Here is a 12,110-nt window from a genome sequence, read left to right on the forward strand (position 1 = left end):
CAAAGGAAAATCCGCCTTCGTGTGAACTATTCCTCCTTAGCACCAACCAGTACAGACCATTAGTGAAACCAGCAGCCTTAGTACCCAAACCTGAAATCAATTAAGAGAATTAACAAGGTGATCCTCTTGCCTGATAAAATCTAGGGAGCATACAGTTTATTAGTACTTTATGGAGACACATGGTTTATAAGGAAGCATCTAGTTTCAACAAAACCGTTGCAACTTCTGGAACACAGCAAGGAAAGACCCTCAAGAAATCTGTAAGCACTTCATCTCCCAAGTCCCAAACAAGAATCAACAATAACTAAATAAATACCTGGCATACATTTCTAAAAACAGCTTCTCCAGTCTCTACAGATAATCTACGTTGTGCTTTAATAAGCTATTCCAGTGCTTAAACAAAACCCTGAATCAGCTCCAGAGTAATTTTAGCTGCATTTTAGTTATAACTAACTCTTTGTGGATGGAAGAAAGAAATAAAGGGTGAGGATATAGCAGCACTACAAAGGAAAAGGAAACAGATCAAGACTGCTAAAAAATAAAACCATCATGGAGAGTCCTATCCCCACAGAAACCCCAGGACCATCATGTCACCAGGATGCCAAGCATGCCATTGTCAGGGCTGCAGCCCCACAGCTGGGCAGGCTGGAGAGATGTGCAGCTGCTCCTGTACCTTTCTGTGGCATTTGGGATGAAGCACTGGCTCTGACAGCGGGCACGTGCTGACTCTGCTCCACCATCCAAGAGTTCCACCTGGGCAACCAAGCAGCTGAGCTGTCCTACACAGGACAGGCCTGTGCTTTTCCACCAGGCACTGGCCTTTTTAAGAGACAGGGAGACAAAGTAATGCACTCTGATAAAAAGCATGTATTTCTGTCAGCTGGGCAGCTTCTGTGTCACAGCTCAGACTGAGCAGTGGCACTGCTGACAGGCAGGACCCAACCCACCTGCTCCTACACATGAGGACACCACTGTCCCTGCTTCTGGCCCAGGGACAGGGGCACACGCTGCAGAGACACAGCGAACCATGACGTGGTTTAAATGTACAGGTTGGAAAAGAACAGTAAACATGAATTGACTTAATAAAGGGTATTATAAACAGACTGTGTATCCTTAAAATGCACCAAAAGCCCACAGATGTGTCTTCAGAACAAAGTCTCGAGACCCCACTTCGCCCATTGCTGTTAAGTGCTCTCTGCAAGCTGCTTTGAGTCATGTGTTACAACTCATGTGTTACACAGTCAGGACACACACTGCTGGTGTGTTACACAGCCAGCAAAGGAGCACAGACAGGTGAATTGAGTTCAGTGAGTCATGGCAAAACTGGATCTGGCAGATAACAGCCAGCCTGTTAGGTAAGCACGTTTGCTCCAGGTAACATTCCTCGATCTTGTGAGGAGAACAAGGGCTCACTACTGCACCTTCATCCCAGGGCAGTGCCAGGGGTTGTTTCCACAGGCTGCTCACTCTAGCCAGCCTTCTTCTCAAGGGAATGAATGGACATGTGCAGATTAGCCTTTAGAACCCTAGCTCCACACTTGAAAAAGAGAAGAATCAAGGGCATCTGCCCATCCAAACAGGGAGTCACCACCATCACCTGAACTGGTTGCACCAAGGCAGTTATCCCTGCAATCTCATGACAATTATCCTTGCCACCCCCAAAATTCAGACATTACTGTGTCACAGAGCAAGGCTCTTCCTGAAGTCAAAGTCTAACTGCCAGAATAAGCATGTCACTATGGCACTACTGTCCTCGGAACTGCAGTGCAGCTCTCCTGTACCTGGAAGCCTCTGGAAATAGATAAACCCACACTGTGTGTGTGCTGGGAGGTGCTTTAACCAGCCCTGAAAGAAACCCGGGTGGGTGTGCTGCTTGCAGCAGCCAGTGAGGCCACACACCCCTGGAGGTGCTGTGTGTGCACCCTGGTGAGACAGAAGCCAGTGGCGGCCAAAAAGCCCCACAAGGTTTCTGGAGATGCCCCCCAACATTATCCTGAGATCTGCTGAAAGACAACAGTGAGAGACCACGCTGAGCATCACACTGCCCAACCACAAGCACAGGGGCTGAGCAGGTTCTCTTCCTCACCCACAGGCACAAGGAAGGTGGCCCCACAGCCAAAGGAAACCCTTGTGGCCACCACACCCCGTTATCACTCCCTGCCAATTGAACATGCCCAAGTGGCAGGTAGGTGGGATGGAAAAGCCCAGAACTGTGCTTGCTGTGGGGTCACTGCCCGTGCTGGCACCACTCAGGAAAGAAATGGTGTGAATGAGCTGTGCAGCATCCAGAGCGCAGCAAACACAAGCTGGACAGTCACAGATGAGTATCTATGGGAAAACCCCTAAGAAAACAAGTATCAGTTACTTGCAATTATAAAGAAACTTGTTTTTCTTAGATCATGAAACATTCCTGGATTAACCTAAACTCAAAGAAATCAGCACCCTCTAATTCAAGTCAAATGTCTCGGGAGCTTGCACATAACAGGCAGAGAAAGGACACCAGGCTGTGGGTCTGTGCCCGTGTAAAGCAGTGTTTTCATGCCCGGGAGGCACGTGTTTACAGCAAGAGTGTTACAGCAGCAGGCACTGCCTTCAGCTGCAGAGCCAGCAGCCCTTAAATGAGTTCAGTATATATTTTTTAATGCTGTTCCCAAAATGGATTGATTTTCAGGCCATACTGGACCCCTGGAGCTCCACAGTGTAACTGGGGGTATAAGACAGACCATAACACTTTTCAGAACACAAGATTTTAAGGGGGAGGAGAGGAAGAAGGCAAGGCAAGGAGGCCAACCCAGTCTTACTGCTCTTACTCATTACTCCCCAGTCTTTCCCAGCTGTTCCTCTGCTCGTGCTCCCCCCTGACATCTTCCTGCCACCCAAAGGTCACTGCAGGGCTCCTCCCTCCCGTGCCAGTCTTCCTGGTGTTCAGCCTGCCCTGAAGTGGCCACGTTTGCACTGACGCTGCCGGTCCTGAGAGCCCAGCCCCACGTGTGTGTGCAGCAGGCACGGTGACTGTGCCCCCAGCAGCACCCAGAGCCCAGGGGACGCTGCTGGCAGCAGCTCCAGCCTGCAGCAGCCTTTGTGTAACGCCACATCCCCACACATCCTTGGGGGCTGCTCCAGGAGCTGAGAAATCTGTGTGATGTCTTTCTTTGCCGTGTTACCCTGCTTATACACCTTGCTCAGCAGTAAATCCTGCCTCGGAAGTTGTCCAGCATAAGAAGCCAGGTCCCTCCTGCTCCTCTGTAACCCAGAGCATCACCTACGGGACGCGCTCACAGGCCGCTGCCGCAGCACGGGGCAGCGGGGTGACAGAGGAATTCATCTCCCAGCAGCAGGAGACAAACCCAACAGCCTGCAGAGGTCGAGCCCCGGGTGTTTTAGTGCTGCACCCTGAGCCCCACCGCCACTTGTGGGCCGGCACCAGCACAGGGCTGGCGGTGCCCAGGGGACTGTCACGGGCTGGGAGCAGCCCCGGAGCTGTCACCCAGCCGGCGGGGAGCCCCCGCCATCTCCAAAGCCCGAGGTGATCTCCGGGCTCGGGAATCCTGCCGGCCCCTCGTCACCGCATCCCCCGTCTGCTGCGTGACTCATCACCGACCGACACAATGGGCGGCGGCACAAAGCGCCGCTCCCGCCGGTCCGCCCCAGTCCCGGCGATGCCGTCCTGCGGCCACGGGCGGGCGGCGGCCCCGCCGCACCCGGCGCTGCTGCGCGGCCCGCGGGGCACGGATCGGCGCTGCCGGAGGGCAGCGGGCGGGGGCAGCGGGCGGACCGGGGCAGCGGGCGGCTCTGCGGGGCTCGGCGGGCTGTGGGGGCTCTGCGGGGCTCGGTGGGGCTCTGGGGCTCGGCTCTGGGGGCTCTGCGGGGCTCTGCGGGGCAGCGGGCGGCTCTGGGGGCTCTGCGGGGCTCTGGGGGCTCGGCGGGGGCTCGGCGGGGGCTCTGCGGGGCTCCGGGGGCGCCCCCGGCCCTCCCCCGGCCCCTCCCGCCGCCCCGGGCGGCTCCCGCAGCCCCCGGAGGGGCCGCGCGGGGCGGGGCCGCGCGCACGTGGTGGCGGGCGGGGCCGAGCGATGACGCGCCAGGCCCCGCCCTCCCGCCGGCCGGGGACACGCAGCGCGCGGGGCGGGGGCGGCGGCGCCCCCGGCGGGAGCGGGGCCCGGCCCGGGGCAGCCCCGCCCGCACGGAGCCCCCGCCGCGCTGTCCGCGAACGCCTCCCGTGCCCTGACACCGCCCCGCCCGCGCCGAGTCTTCCCCGGGCCGGATCCCGCCGGCAGCGCACAGCCCGCGCCGCTGCCCCCCCCCCCCCCCGCCCCGGCCCCAGTGCCAGTGCCCGTGGAAGCCCGGCCGGCCGGGGCTGTCAGGCGCGGCGCCGTGAGGCGCGGGCGGGCGGTCACTCACCACGTGCGGTCTGCTGCTGCTGCGCCTGCCACTCCAGGAACCGCGCCGCCTCCAGCAGCGTCTCGATGCTCATGGCGCGGGCCCGGCCGCCGCCGCCGCCGCCGCCGCCCGGAGCGCGGGCCCGCCCCGCCCGCGCCGCCCCGGGCTCGCCCCGCCGGCCGCAGCGCTGGCGACAAGATGGCGGGTGGCAACAGAAACACAACAGGCGGGCGCTGGCGCGGCCCCGCTACTACGCGGCGGGCGGTGCCAAGACGCGGAATGGAGCGCGGGGCGCCGCCCGGACGGGACGGGGCGCGCCGGGACGCGGCGGTCGGCCCGGGCCGAGGACGCGCGGACGCGGCCCCGCGGCCCCGCCAGTGTCCCGAGGCGGGCGCGGCCCGGGCCGGCCCCGGGGCGGGCGCTGGGCGCGACTGGCGGCGGCGGCCGGGCCGGTCCGGCGACGGCGCGATCCGGGCGCCGCGTTTTGCGGGCGGCGCTCCCCCCGCAGTGCGCTCGCGGCCCGGGGCGCGCTGTCAGCGCGCGCGGGCCAATGGGCGCGCAGCACAACACGCGTGCTGCCCTCCACATGGGCGCCCCGCGCCGCCGCGCGCCTTAAAGGGGCCGCGCCCGCCGCGCCCCGCGCACGTGCGGGCCCCGCGCCTCCGGCGGGGCTTCCCCGGCACCCCGCGCCGGCACCGACAGAACCGGGACAAACGCCCGGCCCGGGGCAGCGGCCGCGGGGCGATCCCGGCACCGGGTGCCCGCGGGAGGGGCCCGGCCCCGCTCTGCCCCCGCAGGGCTCCCGAATTGTGCCCCATCCCTGCAGAGGGCTCCTGCGCTGTCCCGGGCCGCGGGCTGCGGGAGCGCGGGGCTGCGGCTCCGCCGTGTCCTGCCCCGCTGCACGGAAGGGAAAAGCCGAACTCATTTTACGGATAAAAGCGGGAAGAGGGAGCCCGTTGGGAAGGGTCAGCACACGCGGTGCCTGCTTCCCGGGAAACTGCTCACACTGCGGCTGCCTACGGTTAACTTGAGCAACGTTTTCCTTTATACGGCCCCTTTGTCAGCAGCTTGCAAAACTAAACCCAACTTCAATTATCCACAAAGAAATTTTCCATTCTAAGTATCCACCCCTGATTGACTTCTGGGTTTTGCCTGGGAAAAGATACTGAAGTAAAGGGAAAATAAACTGGTTAGAAAAACCAGTCCTTCTCACAGAAGAAATGGGATTTTTTAAAAACAGATTTTTCATATGAGAATTTCATTCTACTTGTAAACATTAAGGAATTTACAAACTGAAAACTACCCTGAGGAATGGCCACTGAAGGGGGCAAGCCCAAATCCTTGTGAGATGGGCTGTGCTGGTTTGGGGACTTGGGGCTGACTCTAAAGGTGCCTGTTTCCCACCGCCTGTGCTGGGCGGTCAGGGCGATGTCTCGTCCTCACTCAGCATGTGACCGGTGGCCTCATGCACTGCACGTTTATCTGATCCTCCTCTGCAGAGGCAAGGAGTCATTTCCTCCTGGGCTTCACCGTGAACTCATCCCCGTGTTATCAGAATTCCTCACAACAGTAATGAGGGTAGCGTCATCACACATGAGCAGAAGATGGAGGCAACTAAGAGCAGAAGAGGTAGATGAAATATAGATGTAGCTGAAGCCTGGCCAAAAGAACTCACCTGTGGTACCTTTGGGTAGCTCATGGAGGGACAAGCTAATTTCTCATGGAACTTTTCAGCTGCTTTCCAGTCCTCCCTGCAAACCGCCTCATGGGCTCCTCCCAGCTCCAGCAATGAATGAAGGAGTTTTACCAGCAGGAATGCCTTCCATCAGCCAGCCCAGCTCCCCAGAGCAGCTGCCGGGGCTGCTGAGCTCAGCCTGTGTGACAGCAGCGGGAGCACTGCTGCAAGTCACACAATGCACGTGGCCTCAGGGAGCTCAGTAAGAGCTGCTCCGGGGCTGACTGAATCTGACATCTCCAAATTCTTCCCTTTGTAGCCTGGATGTATTCGGGTGTATTTTCCATGTGTTATGTGTGACTGTATATGTCAGATTCAAAAACTGTGCTGTCTGATCCCAGCAGAGGATGACCCAGAGGAGATGAGGATGAGCTGGAGAGCAGCAGAGAGCCCCGGTGGGACACCCAAAGCTCGGGCTGGCTGTGCTGTGCCTGCTGCAGGACTGTCACTCTGCAGGGCTTGGACTGGTCAGCTGGCACTTCCAAAAGCTGGACGTCCTGACGACAAGGTGACTTGGACTTGTGTCAGAGGGGAGCACACAGCTGGGACGAGCCCTTTGCAGTCCAGGCTGCTGCTGTGGGCTGCAGTGTTGCAGACCAGATCTGTGTATGCAAGTGCAAAGTGCAGTGGCCACAGGTTCTGTCTCCAACCAACTCTCTCTGTAATCCTACAAAGCGTTCAGGTTTACAGTGCTCTTCTAGACGGACTCATTTGAAGAAGGAATTGCTATTTTGCCATCAAACCCTCTGTATGAACTGCACCTCCTACCCTGGGCCCTGCCCAGCCCAGAGACCTGCTGGCCCTGCACCCTGCAAGGGCTGCACACTCTGGGTGTTACTGGGTGAGACAAAAAATCCCAAATAAGACAACAATTTGAGTCATTAGAGGAGGTTGTGGAGCATGCAGGAGGCAGTGCTGTGACTGACTGAGGGTGCTTCATTGTACCCAGCTTTTGAAAGAAACGTTTTCAGGTGCCATACAATAGTTTAGTCCCATGCTAGGTTAATGCTTTAGCAGGAGACAAAACATTCCTTCTTCTGCCTGCTCACATCTTTTGCAACACTAATCTCCAAGGAGAGTTGTTTGTTTGAAACCTTGAGCTCTGCGAGCTCTTGACTGCTAAGCTGGCTCCTAGCTTTGGCAGCTCACAGTAGAAATCAGCATCATTAAACATTCATATCTGAGCAATGTTTCCTGATTAAATTTGTTTATTGCAAGTTTTTGGACCTGGCTAACAGAGCAGCTTGGGTACACATCTAGAATCCATCAACTGTATGTATACTCATCTACCCTTGGAAGGCTTTATGGAAGGGTTTTCACTGAATCATTTGACACTTGCTGGGGACAGGGATAATCCAGAACACTTACATTGTCTGGGTTGATGTCATGAACATTTTAATGACAGTGTTTAAAACTTTGCATATGTGTTAGAAGTACCAAGAAGTCCAGTTTCTACCCCATTATGCTCCCCACTTGGTGAAGAGCAGGCACTGGGCTAGCTCCACAACCCTGCCAGAAACAGACCTCAGGGGCTCAGGGCACCAAGAGTGCCTTGGTCTGAAGTCAGAGCTGCCCTTCCCCTCAGGCTGCCCAGCCTCGGGGACTCTGCTCAGGATGGTGCTGGTTCTCCTCACCTGGGCTACTCCTGACAACAACCCATGGGCAGGAATCTCTTCCCAAGAAGAGAAGGCTCCTGTGCCTCCTGAGCAGGTGCCCTGCACTAGGGCGACAGAGGCTTCTTCAGTTTCCATCTGTGGTTTTAAAACTTTCAGTCGAATCCTTTGACTGACTTTTTTTATCTTCTCTAAATATTAGATGTAACTTAGGAGAATTTAGACCTTTGATCTCCTTATAAGTATATCTGGTTTCCAAGGGGAGCCTTTTTACCTGTTTTGAGGGAATGCCCAGGGCATTTTATCTTCTTATCTGTGTGTGATTTCCTGTTTAGTCAGTCCTTTAGATTGCATTGGATGATACTCAGATGGCACAGAGATTGATCTCTAGTTTGTTGTGGCTCTAGTTGAGCCTGAAGGAAATCACTCTGAAACATTCTGGGTGGTGAATTTGGATAATACCTTAATCATAAAGCTGGGCTGTTGTAAATGCCTTTCTTTGTTTTGAGAGTTATTGATGGCATTATATAAAGTTTGAATGGGCTTAGATTTATTGAGATAAAATGGTGATGATATTAATATATAGACAGTGCAGGAAAAAGCAGCAGTGTTTATGGGGCTCATCATCTTTCCTTATATCCACCCTTCTCCCCACCACAAAACAGACAAGATTTAAAACGAGATGAAACATTTCCATTTGAGCATGACACTGTCTTACAATGGCACAAGGCTCACCTAATAACTACCCTACACATATCCTATACTAGGGATGTGATGGATGTTAAAAAACCCCAACACTTCAGCTGTGCAGACATGGAAGAGTAACTGCAATAGTGCTGGAGATCTGACAATCTCCTTCCTGCTCTTCTGCTTGTTTCCTTTCCAGCTGTGCAGCAAACAGTTTTTCTGTGCTCAAACCATCCTCAGGATTTCTGCATCCCTTGACTGGCAGTGAGTTTAGCTTTTTGCAGTCTTAATCTCTTTGACTTTTCCCCCAGCTCAGAAGTGACTCTCAATAATTTCCTGACTTTTGTGAGGTCATACAGCCCCTGTGAGCCAGGGCATCACCTCCAGTGCTGGTGGCTGTGCAGGGGCTGAGCTCTGTGTTTGCACCCTGGGTTGAAGACTCTCAGCATCCATCTGCCCCACCTGGGTTCCACAACTCAGCTTCCAGGACATGGGAATTCCGCTCTTCCCTCACTCTGAATGAGCGACTTTTCAGTTCAGGCATCTGAATAATCTGTCTGGAGTCACTGGAATATGTGACTGCCTAAAGTTTTATCTCCCGCTTAAATACTTTGTTGCTCAGGGCCTAAATTACAACTGAACATAAATGATTAAATGTGTGTTAATTCTCCCTTTTCAGGTTTCATACCAAATAAGAAATCCCCCCAACTGTGCTCACATGAAAGCAGGAGTTTATCTCAATATTTTCATTTTGAAATTCAAGCACTGAATGCAGAAAAACCCACAAGGGTGAAAATAATTAGTGCTGTTTCTTACTGAACCATTCTGACTTTCTCTGTAATCCTTTTATTTAGGGTTTTAATGATGAATAAATTCTCATTGTAAATATTTAATCATGGAGAGTGGTTAAGCAGGACGTGTGTGATGAACAGGTCTCACACAGATCTGCTGACACGGCTGGAAACTCGCCCGTTCCTCCCACAGCAGCCCCTGCCCTGACCCTGGGGCGGCGCTGACGCCGGGTCTCAGACACTCCCCAGGTTCCCCCTGGTTTTACCCAGTCATCCCCAAACTGGTCCAGGAACTTCAGCACCACGTAAGGACAGTTTATATTATGCCAATAATATGTAATTCATAATATTTCCACTATAAGAGCACTCGCTGCTACAGATGAGCTCAGGGGAAGAGCCAGCCCCTTGTCGCGCTCCCGGGGCTCACACCTGGGGCTGGCTTCTCCTGTGCTCTTCACTTGTGCAACCCGAGCAGGTCCAGGTCTGAGCTCCAGATGTGGAAACCCGGGGCGGTATCCGCTGTGCAGGTCTCTCGGCAGGTGAGAACCTGACCTTGGGTGGTTTGCAACGGCACAAGGAAACTGCAGCAGGCACGGGCTGCACTCAGCTGCAGAACACGCTGCTGAACTGCCGAGGGACCGGCAAAGGGCCGGCCAAAGTCCAAAGGCTGCGGCTGAGGTCTCCCAGGTCTGGAGCGACGCCTGATGGAGTCACAAACGCTGATCACATCACCACAGTCTGCTGCAAACATGGTCTGTGAGTAAAACACCTGCTTGGAATGATAAAATTTAACCTACAGAATACACAGTGAAACAATTCTCCCCTGCGAACTGGAGTGGCTTCTGCGTGGCTTGGAGTCCCCTTTTGACTGCATTAAAAGCCGTGCCAAGTGACGCACGCTGGAGACGACAGCTACCGAGCAATTTTGACCCGGCCGTGTTCTTCTGTATAAATGAACAGCCGCGACAGCGCCGGCTGCGCTGAGACCCCGGGGCAGCGCATGAGCCCCCTGCTGCAGCCTTGGGTGCGCTCGGGGCAGGCCTGGGAGAATCCAGGGCAGCGTTGAACCCCTCGGGGCAGCTCTGAACCCCCCGGGGCAGCTCTGATCCCCTCGGGGCAGCTCTGATCCCCCCGGGGCAGCTCTGATCCCCCCGGGGCAGCTCTGAACCCCCCGGGGCAGCTCTGAACCCCCGGGGCAGCTCTGATCCCCCCGGGGCAGCTCTGAACCCCCCGGGGCAGCTCTGATCCCCTCGGGGCAGCTCTGAACCCCCCGGGGCAGCTCTGATCCCCCCGGGGCAGCTCTGATCCCCTCGGGGCAGCTCTGATCCCCCCGGGGCAGCTCTGAATCCTCCGGAGCAGCTCTGATCCCCTCGGGGCAGCTCTGACCCCTCGGGGCAGCTCTGATCCCCTCGGGGCAGCTCTGAACCCCCCGGGGCAGCTCTGATCCCCTCGGGGCAGCTCTGAACCCCCCGGGGCAGCTCTGATCCCCTCGGGGCAGCTCTGAACCCCCCGGGGCAGCTCTGATCCCCCCGGGGCAGCTCTGATCCCCCCGGGGCAGCTCTGATCCCCTCGGGGCAGCTCTGAACCCTCCGGGGCAGCTCTGATCCCCTCGGGGCAGCTCTGATCCCCTCGGGGCAGCTCTGAACCCCCCGGGGCAGCTCTGAACCCTCCGGGGCAGCTCTGAACCCCTCGGGGCAGCTCTGATCCCCCCGGGGCAGCGCTGGGCTCCCGTTCCCCGGCCGGTGTCCACCGCTGCCGCTCTCCGGGGCCGAGCCCGGGGCCCTGGCACTCCCGGCAGCCGCCGGCAGAGGGAGCCCCGCGCAGCCGCATCCCGCAGCGATCCCCGGCAGGGATCCTGCAGTGATCCCGCAGAGATCCCGCAGGGATCCCGCAGTGATCCCGCAGAGATCCCAGCAGCAATCCCGCAGCGATCCCGCAGAGATCCCCGGCAGTGATCCCGCAGTGATCCCAGCAGTGATCCCCGGCAGTGATCCCGCAGCGATCCCGCAGAGATACCAGCAGCGATCCCGCAGAGATCCCGCAGCGATCCCCGGCAGTGATCCCGCAGAGATCCCGCAGAGATCCCGCAGCGATCCCAGCAGCAATCCCGCAGAGATCCCGCAGCGATCCCAGCAGCAATCCCGCAGTGATCCCAGAAGTGATCCCGCAGAGATACCAGCAGCGATCCCGCAGAGATCCCGCAGTGATCCCGCAGTGATCCCGCAGAGATCCCAGCAGTGATCCCGCAGCGAACCCTCACCAGTTCCCGAGGCTCCCGAGAGTCAGCCCTCGGATGGTTGGGATCTGGTGTATTTAAGGAAGATGATCACAGGGCTGCTGAACAGCGTTGGGACTTACCTGGAGCAGCGTTTGGCAGCCGTCAGGCTGTTTGTTCTCCAGGGAGGCTGTGACCAGGGACACAGGAACTGGGCTACAGAAAATAGGAGGAAAAATATTTACTGCTTGCTGCAAGTTCATTGAAATTGAGGACTCCATAAAAGAACCTTAAAAGACCTTTCTTGCCTTTGATAACTTAACCAAAGTGGACCCAATGCAAGGGAAAAATGGGCACATTCTGCTCTTTTTGCTACAATCAACAAAGATGCAGAATATTAAAAATAAAATGAAGTTGTTCGAAAAATTACAAGCCTATCATCAATGTCTGAACATGGCTTAAACCCACAAAGGAGTGAATTAAGCTCTTCAGAGACAGTCTCTGCACAAGGACAGTGCAAGCACCAGCTAAATTCTGTGCCAACATCCACTTTTATTTTTTAGTGGATTTTACAATATACATGTGAAAAATAGAAGTTCTTGAATGGCACAAGCCAATTCAATTTGATAAAAGGTCAAAAAAAGGGGTTTATTTAGATTTATGATAAACAGCTTCATAAAAAGACAACTTTC

At 56.2% G+C, this 12,110-nt stretch overlaps 2 protein-coding genes across 3 annotated transcripts in view; one reads left to right on the forward strand and one right to left on the reverse strand.

Annotated features, from left to right (window-relative positions):
* The window catches only part of MNT (MAX network transcriptional repressor), a 28,235-nt gene extending 23,699 nt beyond the window's left edge, over positions 1-4,536 (reverse strand). Inside the window, exon 1 of one of the 2 annotated variants that reach the window (XM_066333600.1) lies at positions 4,399-4,536. In XM_066333600.1, coding sequence (XP_066189697.1) covers positions 4,399-4,471 — 73 coding nt within the window. In that variant the 5' untranslated portion in view covers positions 4,472-4,536. The remainder of the gene's footprint in view (positions 1-4,398) is intronic. The other variant, XM_066333599.1, reaches the window with a different exon arrangement.
* A 39-nt stretch (positions 4,537-4,575) lies between these two features.
* Positions 4,576-11,444, forward strand: LOC136370338 (transcription initiation factor TFIID subunit 4-like). Its single transcript, XM_066333715.1, has 3 exons — positions 4,576-5,134; positions 9,743-9,890; positions 10,922-11,444. Exons 1-3 carry the CDS (start codon positions 4,576-4,578, stop codon positions 11,442-11,444), a joined length of 1,230 nt encoding a protein of 409 aa, XP_066189812.1.
* Positions 11,445-12,110: the final 666 nt, after the last annotated feature.

This window comes from Sylvia atricapilla, chromosome 20 (assembly GCF_009819655.1).
Source record: "Sylvia atricapilla isolate bSylAtr1 chromosome 20, bSylAtr1.pri, whole genome shotgun sequence".
Classification (NCBI taxonomy): Eukaryota; Metazoa; Chordata; class Aves; order Passeriformes; family Sylviidae; genus Sylvia; species Sylvia atricapilla.